This window comes from Schistocerca nitens, chromosome 3 (assembly GCF_023898315.1).
Source record: "Schistocerca nitens isolate TAMUIC-IGC-003100 chromosome 3, iqSchNite1.1, whole genome shotgun sequence".
NCBI classification, from domain to species: domain Eukaryota; kingdom Metazoa; phylum Arthropoda; class Insecta; order Orthoptera; family Acrididae; genus Schistocerca; species Schistocerca nitens.
In genome coordinates, this window is record NC_064616.1 from 948583941 (window position 1) to 948598948 (window position 15008).

The 15008-nt window shown below is 39.0% G+C and overlaps 1 protein-coding gene across 4 annotated transcripts in view; it reads right to left on the reverse strand.

Moving 5' to 3' along the window:
- The window catches only part of LOC126249027 (vinculin), a 286160-nt gene that overhangs the window by 199324 nt on the left and 71828 nt on the right, over window positions 1-15008 (reverse strand). For all 4 annotated transcript variants that reach the window (XM_049950637.1, XM_049950636.1, XM_049950634.1 and 1 more), the window contains exons 6-7: window positions 7512-7711; window positions 2001-2216 (exon numbers count right to left, since the gene is read on the reverse strand). In XM_049950637.1, the coding sequence (XP_049806594.1) occupies window positions 2001-2216; window positions 7512-7711 (416 nt within the window). The remainder of the gene's footprint in view (window positions 1-2000; window positions 2217-7511; window positions 7712-15008) is intronic.

A 15008-nucleotide genomic window follows, 5' to 3' on the forward strand; every position in this document is an offset into this window, starting at 1 on the left:
TATTACTCAAGTCCTGTTGTTTTTTAGGGGTGTTAACAAAAACTTCAAAGTTAAAGAAAAGCTAGCTTATCTGATTTCCTGCACGGTACAACAAGAGGTGAGTATATCTTTTGAGGGGTACAGTTAACTTCAGCTGAAAAGAACAACCTTACTCTTTCTCAGCTGAAATGTGCTACAACAGATGGGTGGAGAAACATGTTTGGCAAATATGCAGGATTCGTTGGAAGAATAAATTCAGAATTAGAAGCCGGAGGAGTTACGAAAACTTTTGCAACACACTGTGTTCTTCATGTGGGAGAACTTAGTGCAAAGTTAGCCCATACGTCCTGTGTGATGGACCTTGTAATTTCTTTTGTCAGTTTCATTCGAAGTCATGGACTCAAACACTGTCAATTCAAAAAGTCTTTCCTAGAAGAGGTAGAATCACTGTCAAGTGATCTCCCATACCACATTGCAGTAAGTTTTGTAGAAGTAAGTATGCAGAAGTAAGTGTGGTAGAATTTCACAGGTCAAAGCAGACAGGTCGAATCCCAGTTTTTGGTCAACCGAAAATGTGTTATCTGGCCACCACTGAGGTTCGAAGCTTGATATGAGGCCCTCATGGTCAAGTAATATGGAGACACCTCTTGCAGACAGTTCCTGTAGAAGCACTGTATTAGAAAAGTACTTAAAATTTATAATTTGTGAAAACCATGTGCACTGCCATTTGAGCCACAAACAATGGATTGTTTTAGGATTGATGTATGTTATTTGAAGGCCCACAGCCCTGTCTTTCTAAAGAACATCTTATCTTCCTGAAAACTGTGTACTTCAAAAGTTATCTTTACTCAAAATTGTCGATTTCCAGAGTGTCTGAACCTTAATATGTGAGCCTTTCCTAATTTTAGTGTTATTGTCTCACAGTTCAAATTCTTCTGTTTCCAATAATGTATAATTTTTGTAGATTACATGTTAGTGGACAAAAGTTTTCAGTAAATTCTTAGCAGTCTTTTTTAGCCTAAAGTAAACACCTAAACTTCTGCCCCATAACCTACAGTTGTACACATTTTAGGACATTGAGCTAATTTTAATCAAAATAACTTCTCTCTCACTAACATGTGTATGCAGTATACACTTTTCCTATCTTTTACGTTTGTATCTAAAATGTAATAGCTTTAAATTTTAACATTGCATAATATCTGTTCTATGTGCACCTTTAAATATGTGTTCAACACAAAGCCATAGTTGGAGGTGAAACTTCAAAGCATATACATACTATGTCAAAGAACTCAATTATTATGTTACTAGTTAGTTCGTGTTTTTAGTCAGTCAGCACCCAGCATTAAGTATGTATAGTTCTGGGCCAATCAGCATATTTTCAAATGACCTTGTATTACGTAATTATTGATTACTGCCACTTGTATACAAGTTTGTTGTTCTGTTAAGTGAAACACGCGAGAACTTATCAGCTGATCATCATCTTGAGTGGTAAATAAAGGAATATAAATGTGAGAGCGTCATGCCAATTGCTATATTTCTCAGAACTGTGACACAGAAGTAGTAAAACTAAGACAAACTATAGTCCCATCCATGAACAATGGCAGTCTGCACAGCTCAAGACATGGACGGGGATTCCATTGTTGCTAGTTCCAAGCAGCAATTGCAGTAAATGCATACATGTTCTCTGCACTTGAAAAAAGTATGTATACTAAAAATTATGTCCCTCGTTTGCTTGTGCAAAAATTGTTGCTTACGACCACCATCAGTTGTAACAACTCATAACTAATGGAATAAAAATTCACTGAATAATTCGCTATGATCACGTTTAATGTTCGCATGACTACGGAATTCACAGTAGAGCACTGAGAAACTACTGAATCCTCACTTGTTGTCAGGGAATGCCTGATGTAGATGAGCAGAACAGGTCTAACCTACTCCAACTACAACAAAATTTACACATAAACAATATAATAAAAGACAAAATAATAGCATACAAATACGCTGTCAGTATTGTGCAATACCTGAATACCACGTGCCAAGCATTCAGCCTGTGGAGTGGCTCCCTTTCCATCTTGACGCAGTTCACAAAGAGCATCTGTCATTGTTGTCACTTCACCACACAACCGGTGAAGGGCCTCAGAATCACCAGGCAAGGCACGATCGGCTACCCTGTTGGCATGTTCCAGAACCTGCCTGACAGATTTCTCTCCTACTCCTCCTCGGAGGGCAAGTGGATCCTAAAACCAAAGCATAAAGTTTCTTTTTGCTTTATTATTAACTGCCATGTGCAATAACACCTGTATACACATAAGTATATATCTGTGCCATGTAATGACAAGTATTATTTACAGCACTCCTTACATAATAAGCTTCTTAGTGTCATCCATTTTACCTTCATTAAGCTGCTGTTATCCTATTTCTATTGCCTAACTGCCAGAGACAGCAGTCATGCGAGTGTGAGTTGCATTTGCGTGAATGTGTGAGTGTGTATGTTGGCTAATGCATGAAAGGACTTTTGGCCGAAGGCTTCTTGTTTAGCAGTCTTTTTGTTGTGCCTGTCTGCGACTCAGCATATAGTAAGTGACTATCTATATTGCCACTATTCCATCTTGGATTTTCCATTGTTTCTGTCAGAGGTGGAATTTTTCAGGACAATTAAGACAAGAAGGGTTGTGCCAAAATACAAGAAAGGAGGAGTTAAGGATGATGCCAACTACAAACTAGTTTCACTGCTATCAGGTTTCTCAAAATCCTGTAAATGCTTATATATAATAGATTAGTTGTTTATCTGGACAAACTTATCATCCTTGTACTTTCACAGTGCAGTTTCACATAGGGCAAATCTACAGAATCAACAATTGCAAGTCTGACGCAACAAATTATACAGGCCTTACATGAAAATTAAGTTTTATCTGCAATGTTTCTGGATCTCTCCAAAGCCTTCAAACACCACTCCCCATGAAATATTCATACAAAAATTGGAGAACTATGACATTTGAGGCCAAGCAGTAGAGTGGATACAATTATATATATCAACAGGAAACAGTATTATTAATAAGGAACTCACACTCGTCCAAAACCAAAGACTTCAAATATGAAGTGCTCCACAGGTCAGTAATGGGATATTGCTGTTTACTCTTTAAATGATACTGGTTTTGGAGACAAAGAGAAGACAATATTGTATCCAGATGACACAATAATACTGAGCAGTGACCAAAATATGGAACAGCTTGAGAGATGAGCATGTATTTCTGCAAACGTCACAGCTCAATGGCTCACAAAAATGAACTGATTATAGACCTGAGAAAAACCACGTTTTCAATGTTCAGAAACAAATAGGATCTGTGCATATCGATTTAGATCTGGGATAATACAAAGCTGGAAGAAGTGGAAGGCACTACACTATTAGGTTTTACTGTGGATAATGAACTGAAATGGTAATAGCAATTAATTCTGTCTGTTAGAAACTCAGCTCTATTATATTCATAATGAAGCAGCTATTGCAACATGCAGACAGCACAGGCTCTCTGAACCTTGCCTGTAGTATAGAATGACAGTGTTGGCAAACAACTATTCAAGAAACAAAATGAGGGTTCACATTACACAAAAAAGAAGCAAGCAGGTTCATTTTAAGAAACGCTTCTGAAACATGCAAAACTTCTTCAAAACTCTATATTAACTTTCGCATCTTTGTAGATACATAAAAACAATAATATATATATCACAAAATATGGTTCAGAGTAGATTACAAATGTAAGCATACACACCCACAACACATGAAGAAAGAACAATATACGAGGGCTATCCACAAAGTACATTACATTTTGGAATTAAAAATAAATAAAGTATTCGAAAATATTTTTATTATATACAGATGAAAGCCACACTTAAATACTACTTTTCTACATAGTTGCCATTTAAATTAAGGCACTTATTGTAGCGATGGACGAGCTTGGAAATTCCTTCATCGTAAAATTCGGCCGCCTGCGCCTTCAACCACGTGGTTACCTCTTTTGGGACAGAAAAGGCGTGCTTTTTGTGGATTTCCTGGAAAGAGGCACTACAATAAACTCTCAAAGGTATTGCCAAACTCTGCACAACCTCAGAAGAGCAATACAAAACAAGCGCAGGGGAAAGTTGGGCTCAAAGATCTTGCTGATTCACGACAACGCCCGGGCCCACACGGCAAATGCCACTCGTGAAGTTCTCGAATCTTTTAAGTGGGAGTTGTTTCCTCATCCGCCGTACAGTCCCGATCTGGCACCGAGCGACTTCCACTTATTCCCAGCAATGAAGAAGTGGTTGGCTATGCAGCGTTTTGACGACGACGCACAGCTTAAAGAAGAGGCAACCACGGGGTTGAAGGCGCAGGTGGCCGAATTTTATGATGAAGGAATTTCCAAGCTCGTCCATCGCTACGATAAGTGCCTTAATTTAAATGGCAACTATGTAGAAAAGTAGTATTTAAGTGGGGCTTTCATCTGTTTATAATAAAAATAATTTCCAATACTTTATTTATTTTTAATTCCAAAACGTAATGTACTTTGTGGATAGCCCTCGTAAAAAGCCTACCCCCCCTGACTGACAAGGCTTAAAAAAGGAACTCTGCATTTGGGTATCAAGTTGCTAATAAGTCTGCCTAAAAATCTGAATGACAGTATACAGGCTGCTAGTTTCCCAAAGAAGTTCAAAGATTATCTGGTGGAAAATATTAAAGTGTATCTACTAAATTACATTTATATATGCTGGTCTTTATAATCAGTCAGGTTGGGAAGTGTAATCAAAATGGTCACTCCTCAAGAAATAAGTGATGGTGAATGTTTTCTGCTTTTTAAGTGTCCTATATTACACATACAATTACTGTACACAATGTAATCCTACAGGATCAAATAAAATTCAATTCAACATATATTTAAGGTCATTTAAACTTCAATATTATTTACTAAGTTACTACTTCAAGGTGTAGCACTATGTTCATCACTATCATTGCAACTGCAATGAATGTATACTTCAGAAATTTTCATGTTATGTATTTACCTTTGTTAAAAATTGTACTGTACTGATGCTTACGAATAGTGACCAGAAAATGTAGCATCCATTTTGGTAAAATTCACATCTATTTTTGTCAAAATTTGCATATGTTTTTTGTTTGTAAATGATTATGCACACAAATTTAAAAGGTTGTCTTGCTACATGAATAATGACAAACAAACCCTTAGTATCCCCAAATTGACCGTTAAAAAAAGTGCCGATTGGGAGCTTTTTAACTGTAATATTTGCTTTCGAAGCTTCAACTGCCTCCCCCTCCCCGAAATGGCCTTTCTTTTTTCATAAGGCTGTATTTAAGCTTTCAAAAATGATTGTTCTGTTGAAAAGCAGCAGCATTTTCTCGCCAGTGAACTGGATGCATTTATGATTTAAGATGTTTCTCGACATTCTCTGTCTTTTCCCAGCCAATTCAATGATTATAAAACCTTAACTTCTACCTTTCATGGACATTCATAGTCATGTGACCCAAGCTTAACGATGCTACACACGAAACTGACAAGGCACTTAGTGTAGAAGTAGAACCGAAAGCAACTCTATTCACATGTTAGAGGAAGAAAAATATGTCATATATTGTTTTCCAGTAACCAGTTGCTACAGCGTACAACGCAGACAATGTCTAGTCGCTGCTGGCCACAAGCGTAAACAAACTAGAATTTTGAGAGCCCAATAGGAGAAGAGCAGTGCACGGATACAAGCCCTGCTTCCCTCTCACATGGCAGCAGCCTACAGGGCATTGAGTGCATTGATACACTGCTGTATTCATGCAGTTTTTAATTTGAAAACAGGTTCTGACGAACATTATCTTTCAAAATTGGGCTTTGCCAGATGACGTAAAATACCACTAACTGAAAATTTGTTACATTTTCATATCAATACGCTGAAAATAATACTATTTCAAACTACCTCTGATAAAATAGTTCCTCTGGATACAATTTGCTACAAAATAGCGTCTAATAGGTAAATTCACATTTTGGGGCACACTTTACATATATTTCACATTTATCACTAATTTCTTCAGTTCATACTTATGTGTAACATTTCTCTTTAAATATTAATGTGATTCACTCTCCCATCTTTCAGGTAACTATTGGAATACAACAAAAGATGTACTTTGAAATTCTATATTGATAGTGCTTTGGGTTTCTTTGACTAGGTTTGTCTTCCCCCTATTATCAGTTATATGTGGCTTTTAATTATGTGTTACTGCTAGAGTTCTTGCACCCATCACTCCACGCATTTTATATTTTAGATTGTGCACATTGATGATTGTCCTGTGCGCAGCTACGCATGACATGTGATTTCTTTTTGACAAGTATGTTGTATGTAATCACTGGTGGAGAAAACCGTACATGCACAGCAGTTGTACAGACTTTTATGTTTTATGGTGTGTTGTTCTGTTTGTAGATGTACTTGAGAATGAGCAATGCTTAATAAACTAGTATTTCAAAATACAGCCTGATGGAACAATGTCTTTTTCAAACTGTGAACATACTTAGAATTCAATTACATGATTGTAATCATTAAAGTAACTATTTCGAAATAGTTACAATTATACAAATAACAACAGTAACAACAACAGAGATGTTAACAACTATAATTAGAAACAACATCAATGATTGTAACAACTTTAGTATCTCTGAGGTTGCATTACTAGCATTTTGGGAGGGGAAATTATCCCAAAAGAGATATGGGTGATATTGGAGGGGAGAGAGGGTATAATAACTGTTAATATCCAAGAAGGGAGATTTATTTCAACTGAAGGCTATGTTGATAAAGAGCATAAGAATGCGGGTAACCAAAGTGAGTGAGATGCAAACACAGGGCAGAATTTGCATTTTCAATATCTACTTTTATTCCTGGTGACTTTCAGAGTCCTCCTCACTCAGCACCAATTTCCAACACACTTTATCCACTACTGCATCAAATGCTGTAGCCTTCTTCAACAAAATATCATTCTTGTTACATCCATTATTATCTACCATTTATCACAGACTTTGACAACAAATATTTATTCTTATTTATTCATGTTTACATCACAGTTGTGTGCTACTTCTTAGTGGTGACTAGTTTTGAACATTAATGTTCATTCTCAAAGTGTTGCTTACAGAAGTGCATTTATCATGCAGATCTGTTTTATGATGATGTCTTGTATGTGTATCAGTGAAATTACTCTCTAATAAACCCTTGAAATGCAGGTATGTCTTATTCAATATTTGAAGTACTGTGAGCTGTGCATATTGTATATTGATAATTGTTGCAATATTTTGCATTCCTTGTCCTTAATAATTCTATAACTTCTGCAGGCAATGGCCTGAGAATGAATATTAATGTTAAAAACTAGTCACCACCAAGAAATTGTACGGAACTGTGACATAAAGCAGAATAAATAACCACCAAATTTGAGTTGCTTGTCCTTTTATCAGCAAAATGTTGGAATTACATAAACATTTATTCATAAAAAGTATGGCTCCTAAAGTAATTACCTCAAGCCAGTCATGAGCTGCACGTATTTTTCCTTCAATAGCATTCTGAGCTTTCTTCATTACTGTAAGGTTATCAGCATCCCATTCTTCTTCATCATATGTTGTCAACTGTAGTACCCTAATAATCTCATTTATTTCATCTGTCATTCGTTGTGCCAAATAATTACGGTTCTCAGCAGCTTCTTCAGCACCTTTGCCACCTGGAATACATTGATAAATGACAGCAACTGCCAATGAATGTAGGTATTATTCTGGAAAAGCATTATATTCCTCAGCAAAAGGTAGACAGCTACCAAAAATGTGCATAATTTATGAACTAGAGTGTTTTGTAGATAAAAGGTTGTTTACATGGTTCAACTGCTGAGCTGATCCCATTATCATGTTTAAAACATAATTATATACTTTAATCATTAATTATACACTATCATTAACATGTGTATGGATTTCATTTAAGAAGGTTTTACTTAATTACAAAGAAATTTTGAATATGTAATGAAAGATCACTAGCAGCAAAAAAAAAAAAAAAAAAAGTAGTGTGGAACTGTAGAAAAGAATGATTACCAAAAAGTGTTCTTTTATTCATATCTGCTCAATGCTGCTCCTATTTAGTGAATATTGATCTATTCTGATTTTTGTGTGTATACAGGTATACACACTGCTGGCCATTAGAACTGCAAAGCCTTGAATGTAGCATGCAACAAACATCAGACTGGCATGGAATATAATACATGCTTGGATATGTAAATGATTATCATTTCAGCACAACTGCATAAAGAAGGTACAGTTAGTACCATCTACATTATGTACGTAAGGAAAAATTACGCAGTAGGATTCTCACTCAGAAATCACGTGTGTGTGTGTGTGTGTGTGTGTGTGTGTGGGCGCGCGCGCGCGCAATGACGTCATCTCCAACTATTTAATAAGTTATCTTTGCTCCTTAAACTTTTTTCCATTACCATATTTACATAACGTTTAAAATGAAATATTTTGTAAAAATTATAATGAATTATGTTATTGCAGTCATTATAACTGGCCACTCTCAAAAATATGTTGGAATTCCAATATTTTCATTAATTGGGTGTTAGTTGGTATTAGTGCCTCCCAAGTCAAAATTATTATAAGATTAATATTATTTATCTTACAAGTATCTGATTGTGACAAGAAAAATAATGAGTTATAGGGACCGAATTAATGCAATATCAATCAATGAAAGGAAATTATGCAAAAAGCTGTAAGACTGTGAAACACTTAAATACTCAGAAATGCTTATTGTCAGATCTAATTATAAGTAATTTTTATGAGGTAGTTCCATTCTGGACTCCACACAGACGCTCGTGTTATGAATTTTGTGAAAAGAACAAAATTTTGTGAAATGTTAGGATGGTTTGAATACTGTAGAAACAAAATTTGAGGATGATTTAAAAGAGAAAACTTTAAGCATTTCATTGATGACAACATATTATTGTGTGTGTGTAAAAAAAAAAAAAAAAAAAAAAAAAAAAAAAAAAAAAAAAATTCAATAACCCTCTTGTGGAAAGGAATCAGTCCAGATAACTGATGCAAAAAGAAAATCAAATTGAGAAGGATGAATAAAACATTTTCTGATACACAGAAAGCCTTTTCACTTCTCTTGATTCAAAGGTACATTACTCATTATACCTGCCACTCATATTCAAGGTATATTTCATTTGCATATGTTCAACTATAAGATTCTATGCCAATGCACACTAGTTTATCAATCAGCAATGAACAAATACAAGTCAGATTAGATTTCATAGTGTGTTATGGTGAGGAACAGTGAGATAGTTGACAGGAGAGTCGTGAGTTCAAAACTCACGTGCACTGAAACATTTTCATTTCTATCTTTGGTTCTTGTACATTCTAGAAGTATCCACAAATGGCAAGAATCATTGTACTGGAATGTTCTGTCACTGTATATATACCGTATGTGTTCTGGCCGGAGGCAGTTTGCTCCGCGCTCTTGTATGTGCAAGTGCTGAATAAACCTTTGTTAAGCGAAGTGAGTGTTCATCATTCCTCTGTTTAAACCTTCCTCTACCTGACATTCTCCTGGTGGAGGCACCGTGTATTGGAACTTGTGATACTGCACATTATCAATGACACAGTGGCTCCCATCAGGCCACGACAGAGCCGCCGTTTACGTGGTGAGAAACCCGAGTTCAATCCATATTCAACAGATTGCAATCTATCAGAGACAGAAGACGAAGAGGACATCACGAGGACAGCAACTGTGTGCCACCACATGAGACATCCTTCCGGGTTCTCGTGACAATGGCCAAGATCCAAAAAAGTGGCTGAAGGTATATGAGTGTATAGCCAAATTTAACAAATGGGATGACACCGTGTGTTTGGCTAACGTATTTTTCTACTTGGAGGGCAATGCCAAGCAATGGTATGAGAGCAACAAGGAGAAGTTCATAAACAGGGAAGTATTCCAGGCGGAACTGCGCAAGTATTTCAGCGACACACAATGACAGAAGTGCAAGGCTGAAGATAAATTAAAGTGTAGGGCACAGCGTCCAGGGGAAACGACAGCATCCTACATTCAAAACGTCTTGGAGCTGTGTAAAATAGTGGATCCTCGAATGAAGGAGGAAAATAAGGTTGCACATCTCATGAAGGGTGTTGCTGAGGACACGTATCAAGCCCTACTCCTGAAGGGGGTTTCAACAGCAAACAACTTCATAAAATGGTGCCAGTATATTGAGACAATGAATCAAAAAAGAATTACACGCAAGAAATTTGAATGGCTTCCAAACGCCGTATCTGCCATGGCGCGCACAGCCACACAAACGCAACGGTCGGCTACCACGGCAGAGTTAAGAGGCGCCTGCAACTTAGTACCAGCTCGTTCCGCCAGCCAGCACTAGAGGCGTTCCCGCCAAACATTCAATCAGCCACAAACTACGTATGCGCACGAGCCTTTTTCCAGCACGGATGGTCACACCATGGTATCACCATCCGCCAATCAGGGATCGCCAACAGCCGCCAATCATCACTCCGGAATCAGCGGAGGAAGACTGGAGCCGCCGTGTTAAATAGCCGGAAGATAGGAAAGCAGGCGTCTTTCGACCCGCCATGGACTGTCGCCTCGAATAGCCTTCAACGCAGCCAGAACGTCCAGGCGCCACGTCTTCGCTACGCCGGCCAATGAACCCCGACTCTGCGCCTGTCTACTTCCTCGGCATCCGCCGGAAAGCGTTGAGAGAAAACCCGACAAAGGAACGTAAACTCAGTTCAGTTGTTAATATTTCCATTCAATAAGGTGGCATAATTCTTTGGCTTGTTATAAAATTTTGGCAGAAGAAGCAGCTTATCTTTTTGTAAAACTGCAGTGGCCTTGCTCCACCTAATAAAATTTTTTTGTTCGCAGATGTGTGTTAATCTGTGGATATAACAGTATCAATGTCTGTGATAGAGCAATAAACTGATTTCACAACTGTTCTTCATCAGATAGTGAGAGAGGACGCTCAGAAGGCACTTGGATTGCGCGGTGAGCAAAAAACCAAGACACTTCAAGAAGTCATAAAGGAGGAAGTGGAACAGACATTGAACCCAGTCTCTCGTCCTTCATTTCCCTTTACAACAGTAAAAAAGTCGAGACCCAGGCGAAGTTAAATTCCTACAATGCCGCATGAGGAACCTGTTTGGGCACCAAGGAAGACTGATGTCTGGAGGTCCCAGGACAACCAACCAGTATGTTTCCACTGCAGACAACCAGGATATGTGGTGCGCTATTGTCGAGAAAGGTGGCAGATATTTGATGACATGTGCGCCAGAAGACAACAGACCGATCTCAGCTGGAAACTACATCGATATCCTCATGTATGGCCCACCAGCCCAAGCTCTTGTGGACTCTGGAGCATCATATTCAGTCATTTCGGAGAAGTACCGTCCCCAGTTGCAGAAAACGATATTCGTCGACAACAAAACATCTCTGCTGAAGGTGGCTAATGGGAAATATGTAATCATCATTCTTGCAGTCAGCGCCAGAAAGGTAACTGTCATGTGTCATGCCATGCATCAACCCATGTATCTTGTAGTGGAATGTAAGAGAAGCATACCACTGAAGAATAACTTTGTCATCCCAGCCTCTGTCGTCTCATTTACGAATGGATTTGGTGAATTGTGGATAGTTAACTGTCACCGAGAACCGCAGATCCTTCCAAGACGCATGTGCATAGCAAACACTGAGCCGGTAATTCCAGAACAGCTGAGTGTCATAGGCAACTCCCATGCCGAGTCTGTGGGTGAAATTAGTGACAAGATCTTCTAGATCAAGTATCACCAGATCTCACAAAGGAACAAGAGAAGAAGCTACTTGCCATTCTTCAAGAGTTCTCTGAATGCTTCAATCCACAGGTGAAGAGCAAATTAGACAGATCGACAGTGAAGCACAGGATTAGCACTGGAGACCATCAATCAATAAGCCAGAGAGCATACCGTGTGTCAGCAACGGAAAGTCGACTAATTCACGACGAGATAGAGAAAATGATGAAGAATGACATCATTCAGCCTTCGCAGAGCCCATGGTCGTCACCAGTGGTTCCCTCATGAAGAAGGATGGCAGTTGGCGCTTTTGTGTTGATTACAGGAAGCCTAATAAGATAACTAAAAAGGACATTTACCCTCTTCCACAAACTGACGATACACTAGATTGTCTGAAGGGGGCTAAGTTTTTCTCAACCATGGACAGGTATTCGGGATACTGGCAAACTGAAGTAGATGAAGCTGATCATAAGAAAACTGCATTCGTCACCCCTGAGGGCCAGTATGAGTTTAAGGTAATGCCATTTGGTTTGTATAATGCACCAGCAACTTTTGAACGAATGATGCATAATCTTCTAAGGCACCTGAAGTGGATGATGTGTCTTTGTTATTTAGATGATATCATAGTGTTCTCAGAGACATTTGATGAACACATAAAAAGACTGAGATCTGTTCTAAAGTGTCTTCAACAAGCCGGACTGAAACTTAATCCAAGAAAGTGTCTCATTGGAGCAAAAGAAATCAAAATACTTGGGCACCTTGTGTCGAACGAAGATGTACAGCCAGACCCAGAATAGGTGAGAGCTATAACGGAATTTCCTATTCCTAAAAGTATTTGGGATGTGAGAAGCTTCCTTGGATTGTGTTCTTATTACCATTGTTTTATCAAAGATTTTTGTATCAAAGCCAGGCCTATCAAAGAGTTGTTAAAAGCCAATGCTAAATCTATCTGGGATGGTGCTCAACAAGATTCTTTCGATGTGCTGTGAAAAGCTCTGATGACTGACCCTGTACTTGGGTCTGTATGATGAGAGAGCACCTGCAGAACTACACACAGATGCCAGTGGGTATGGGACTGGAGCTGTTCTGGTGCAGATTTCAGATGGAAAAGAGAAGGTTATAGCCTATGCTTCTCACACACTTACAAAAGCCAAGAGAAACTACTCAACTACAGAAAGGGAATGTCTTGCTGTGATCTGGGCCATGTGCAAAGTTCGACAGTATCTCTATCCATTCACAGTTTTTACAGACCATCATTCACTTTGTTGGTTGACAGGTCTTAAGGATCCAACAGGACGACTCGCCAGGTAGGCACTACGTCTTCAAGAGTATGACATTACCATAGTGTATGAAAGTGGAAGAAAACACCTAGATGCCGACTGTCTCTCAACAAACCCTGTGCAAGACCATCAGGACTTTGATGAAGATAGTGACTGTCTCGCTGCACTCCAGGATCTCTCTGCTGAGCAGGAGGAGGACGCCAATATATCTCAAATTATGCTTGCCTTAAATCAAGCAGAGGATGTGAAAGGGCAATTTAAGGTAGTTAATGGATTACTTTGCAAGAAAAACTTTGACCCATTTGGAAAGAGGTGGCTACCAGTGATTCCTAAACACATGTGCTTAGATATTCTACAGAAATTCCTGAGGCCAAACATTTAGGATTTATTAAGACATACGACAGGATCCGCAACAGATTTTTCTGGCCAGGTTTATTTAGGAGTGTCCGTCACTATGTGTCGCACTATCGAAAGTGCCAGAGGAGAGAGGCAGTTCCTCAGAAACCACCTTGCCAACTCATACCAATTCCACCAACTGTTACGCCTTTCCAGTGTGTTGGGATTGACCTCCGCGGATGATTTTCAATGTCTGCTAGTGGCAATAGATGGATTATTGTTTGCACTGCTTATCTGATGCGCTATGCCATTACAAAAGCTGTGAAAACAGCCAAAGCATTCGAGGTAGCCAAACTCATACTAGAAGACATTGTATTAAAACATGGTGCCCCAAGGTCGTTAATTACAGATCGAGGGCAAGTTTTTCAATTGAATCTTGTAACAGAGATAAACCGTCGGTGCAACATTACTCATCACATGACGACTGTCTACCGTCCGCAAACTAACGGGCTTACTGAATGCCTTAATAAGGCCTTAGCCGACATGCTATCAATGTTCATCAATGTTGAACAGAGCAACTGGGATGAGGTGCTACCTTTCGTGATGTTTGCCTACAACACCGCCGAACAAGACACCACAGGATTTACACCATTTTTCCTGGTGCATGGGCGTGAGGCGACAATGACAATGGACACTGTGTTTCCGTTACACCTGATGACGTGGACGACAACTCCATCGGCCAGGTGTTAACCAAAGCTGAGGAAGCTCGACAGTTAGCTCGACTCCACATGCTGCAGGCTCAAGAAAACCATCACCGAAGGTATAACAACCTGGTGACATCATCTGGATCTTCACTCCTGTTCGGAAGGTTGGTGTCTCTGAGATGCTTCTCAGGCACTACTTTGGACCTTATAAGGTTGTAAGACGCTTGTTTGATGTTACTTATGAAGTTGAAGATTTCGACCCTGACACAAGACGATGAAAGATCAGAGATACAGTCCACATCCTTAGAATGAAGCCCTATAAGGGTCCTGCAACGCAGGGTAAATTCAAAGCTCCAGCGACAGGCAACAAGCAGAAAGGTAACGAAAAACGTAGCAACAAGGGAAGTTCTAAGAAGATCACCGCCAGGGCAAACATCAGTCATTGGGAGTCGGTGTATGCAGGACCAATGACTCGTTCCCAGACTAGGAGGACATAACACCAAGACGCTGTTCTCTTAAGGAGGGAGCAATTTCACACAAGAAGGCGAGTAGCGCAGTCACCGTAGGGTAGTGGTTATGATACTAGATTATTGTATGGAGGGTCGTGAGTTCAAAACTCACCTGAACTGAAACATTTTAATTTCTAGCTTTGGTTCGAGTACATTCTAGAAGCATCCACAAATGGCAAGAATCACTGTACTGGAATGTTCTGCAGCAGTATATATATATCGTATGTGTTCTGGCCAGAGTTAGTTCGCTCCGTGCTCTTGTATGTGCAAGTGCTGAATAAACCTTTGTTAAGTGAAGTGAGTGTCCGTCATTCCTCTGCTTACACCTTCCTCTATGTGATAATATTTTGGTGAGCAGAACAAATCATTAAATACCAT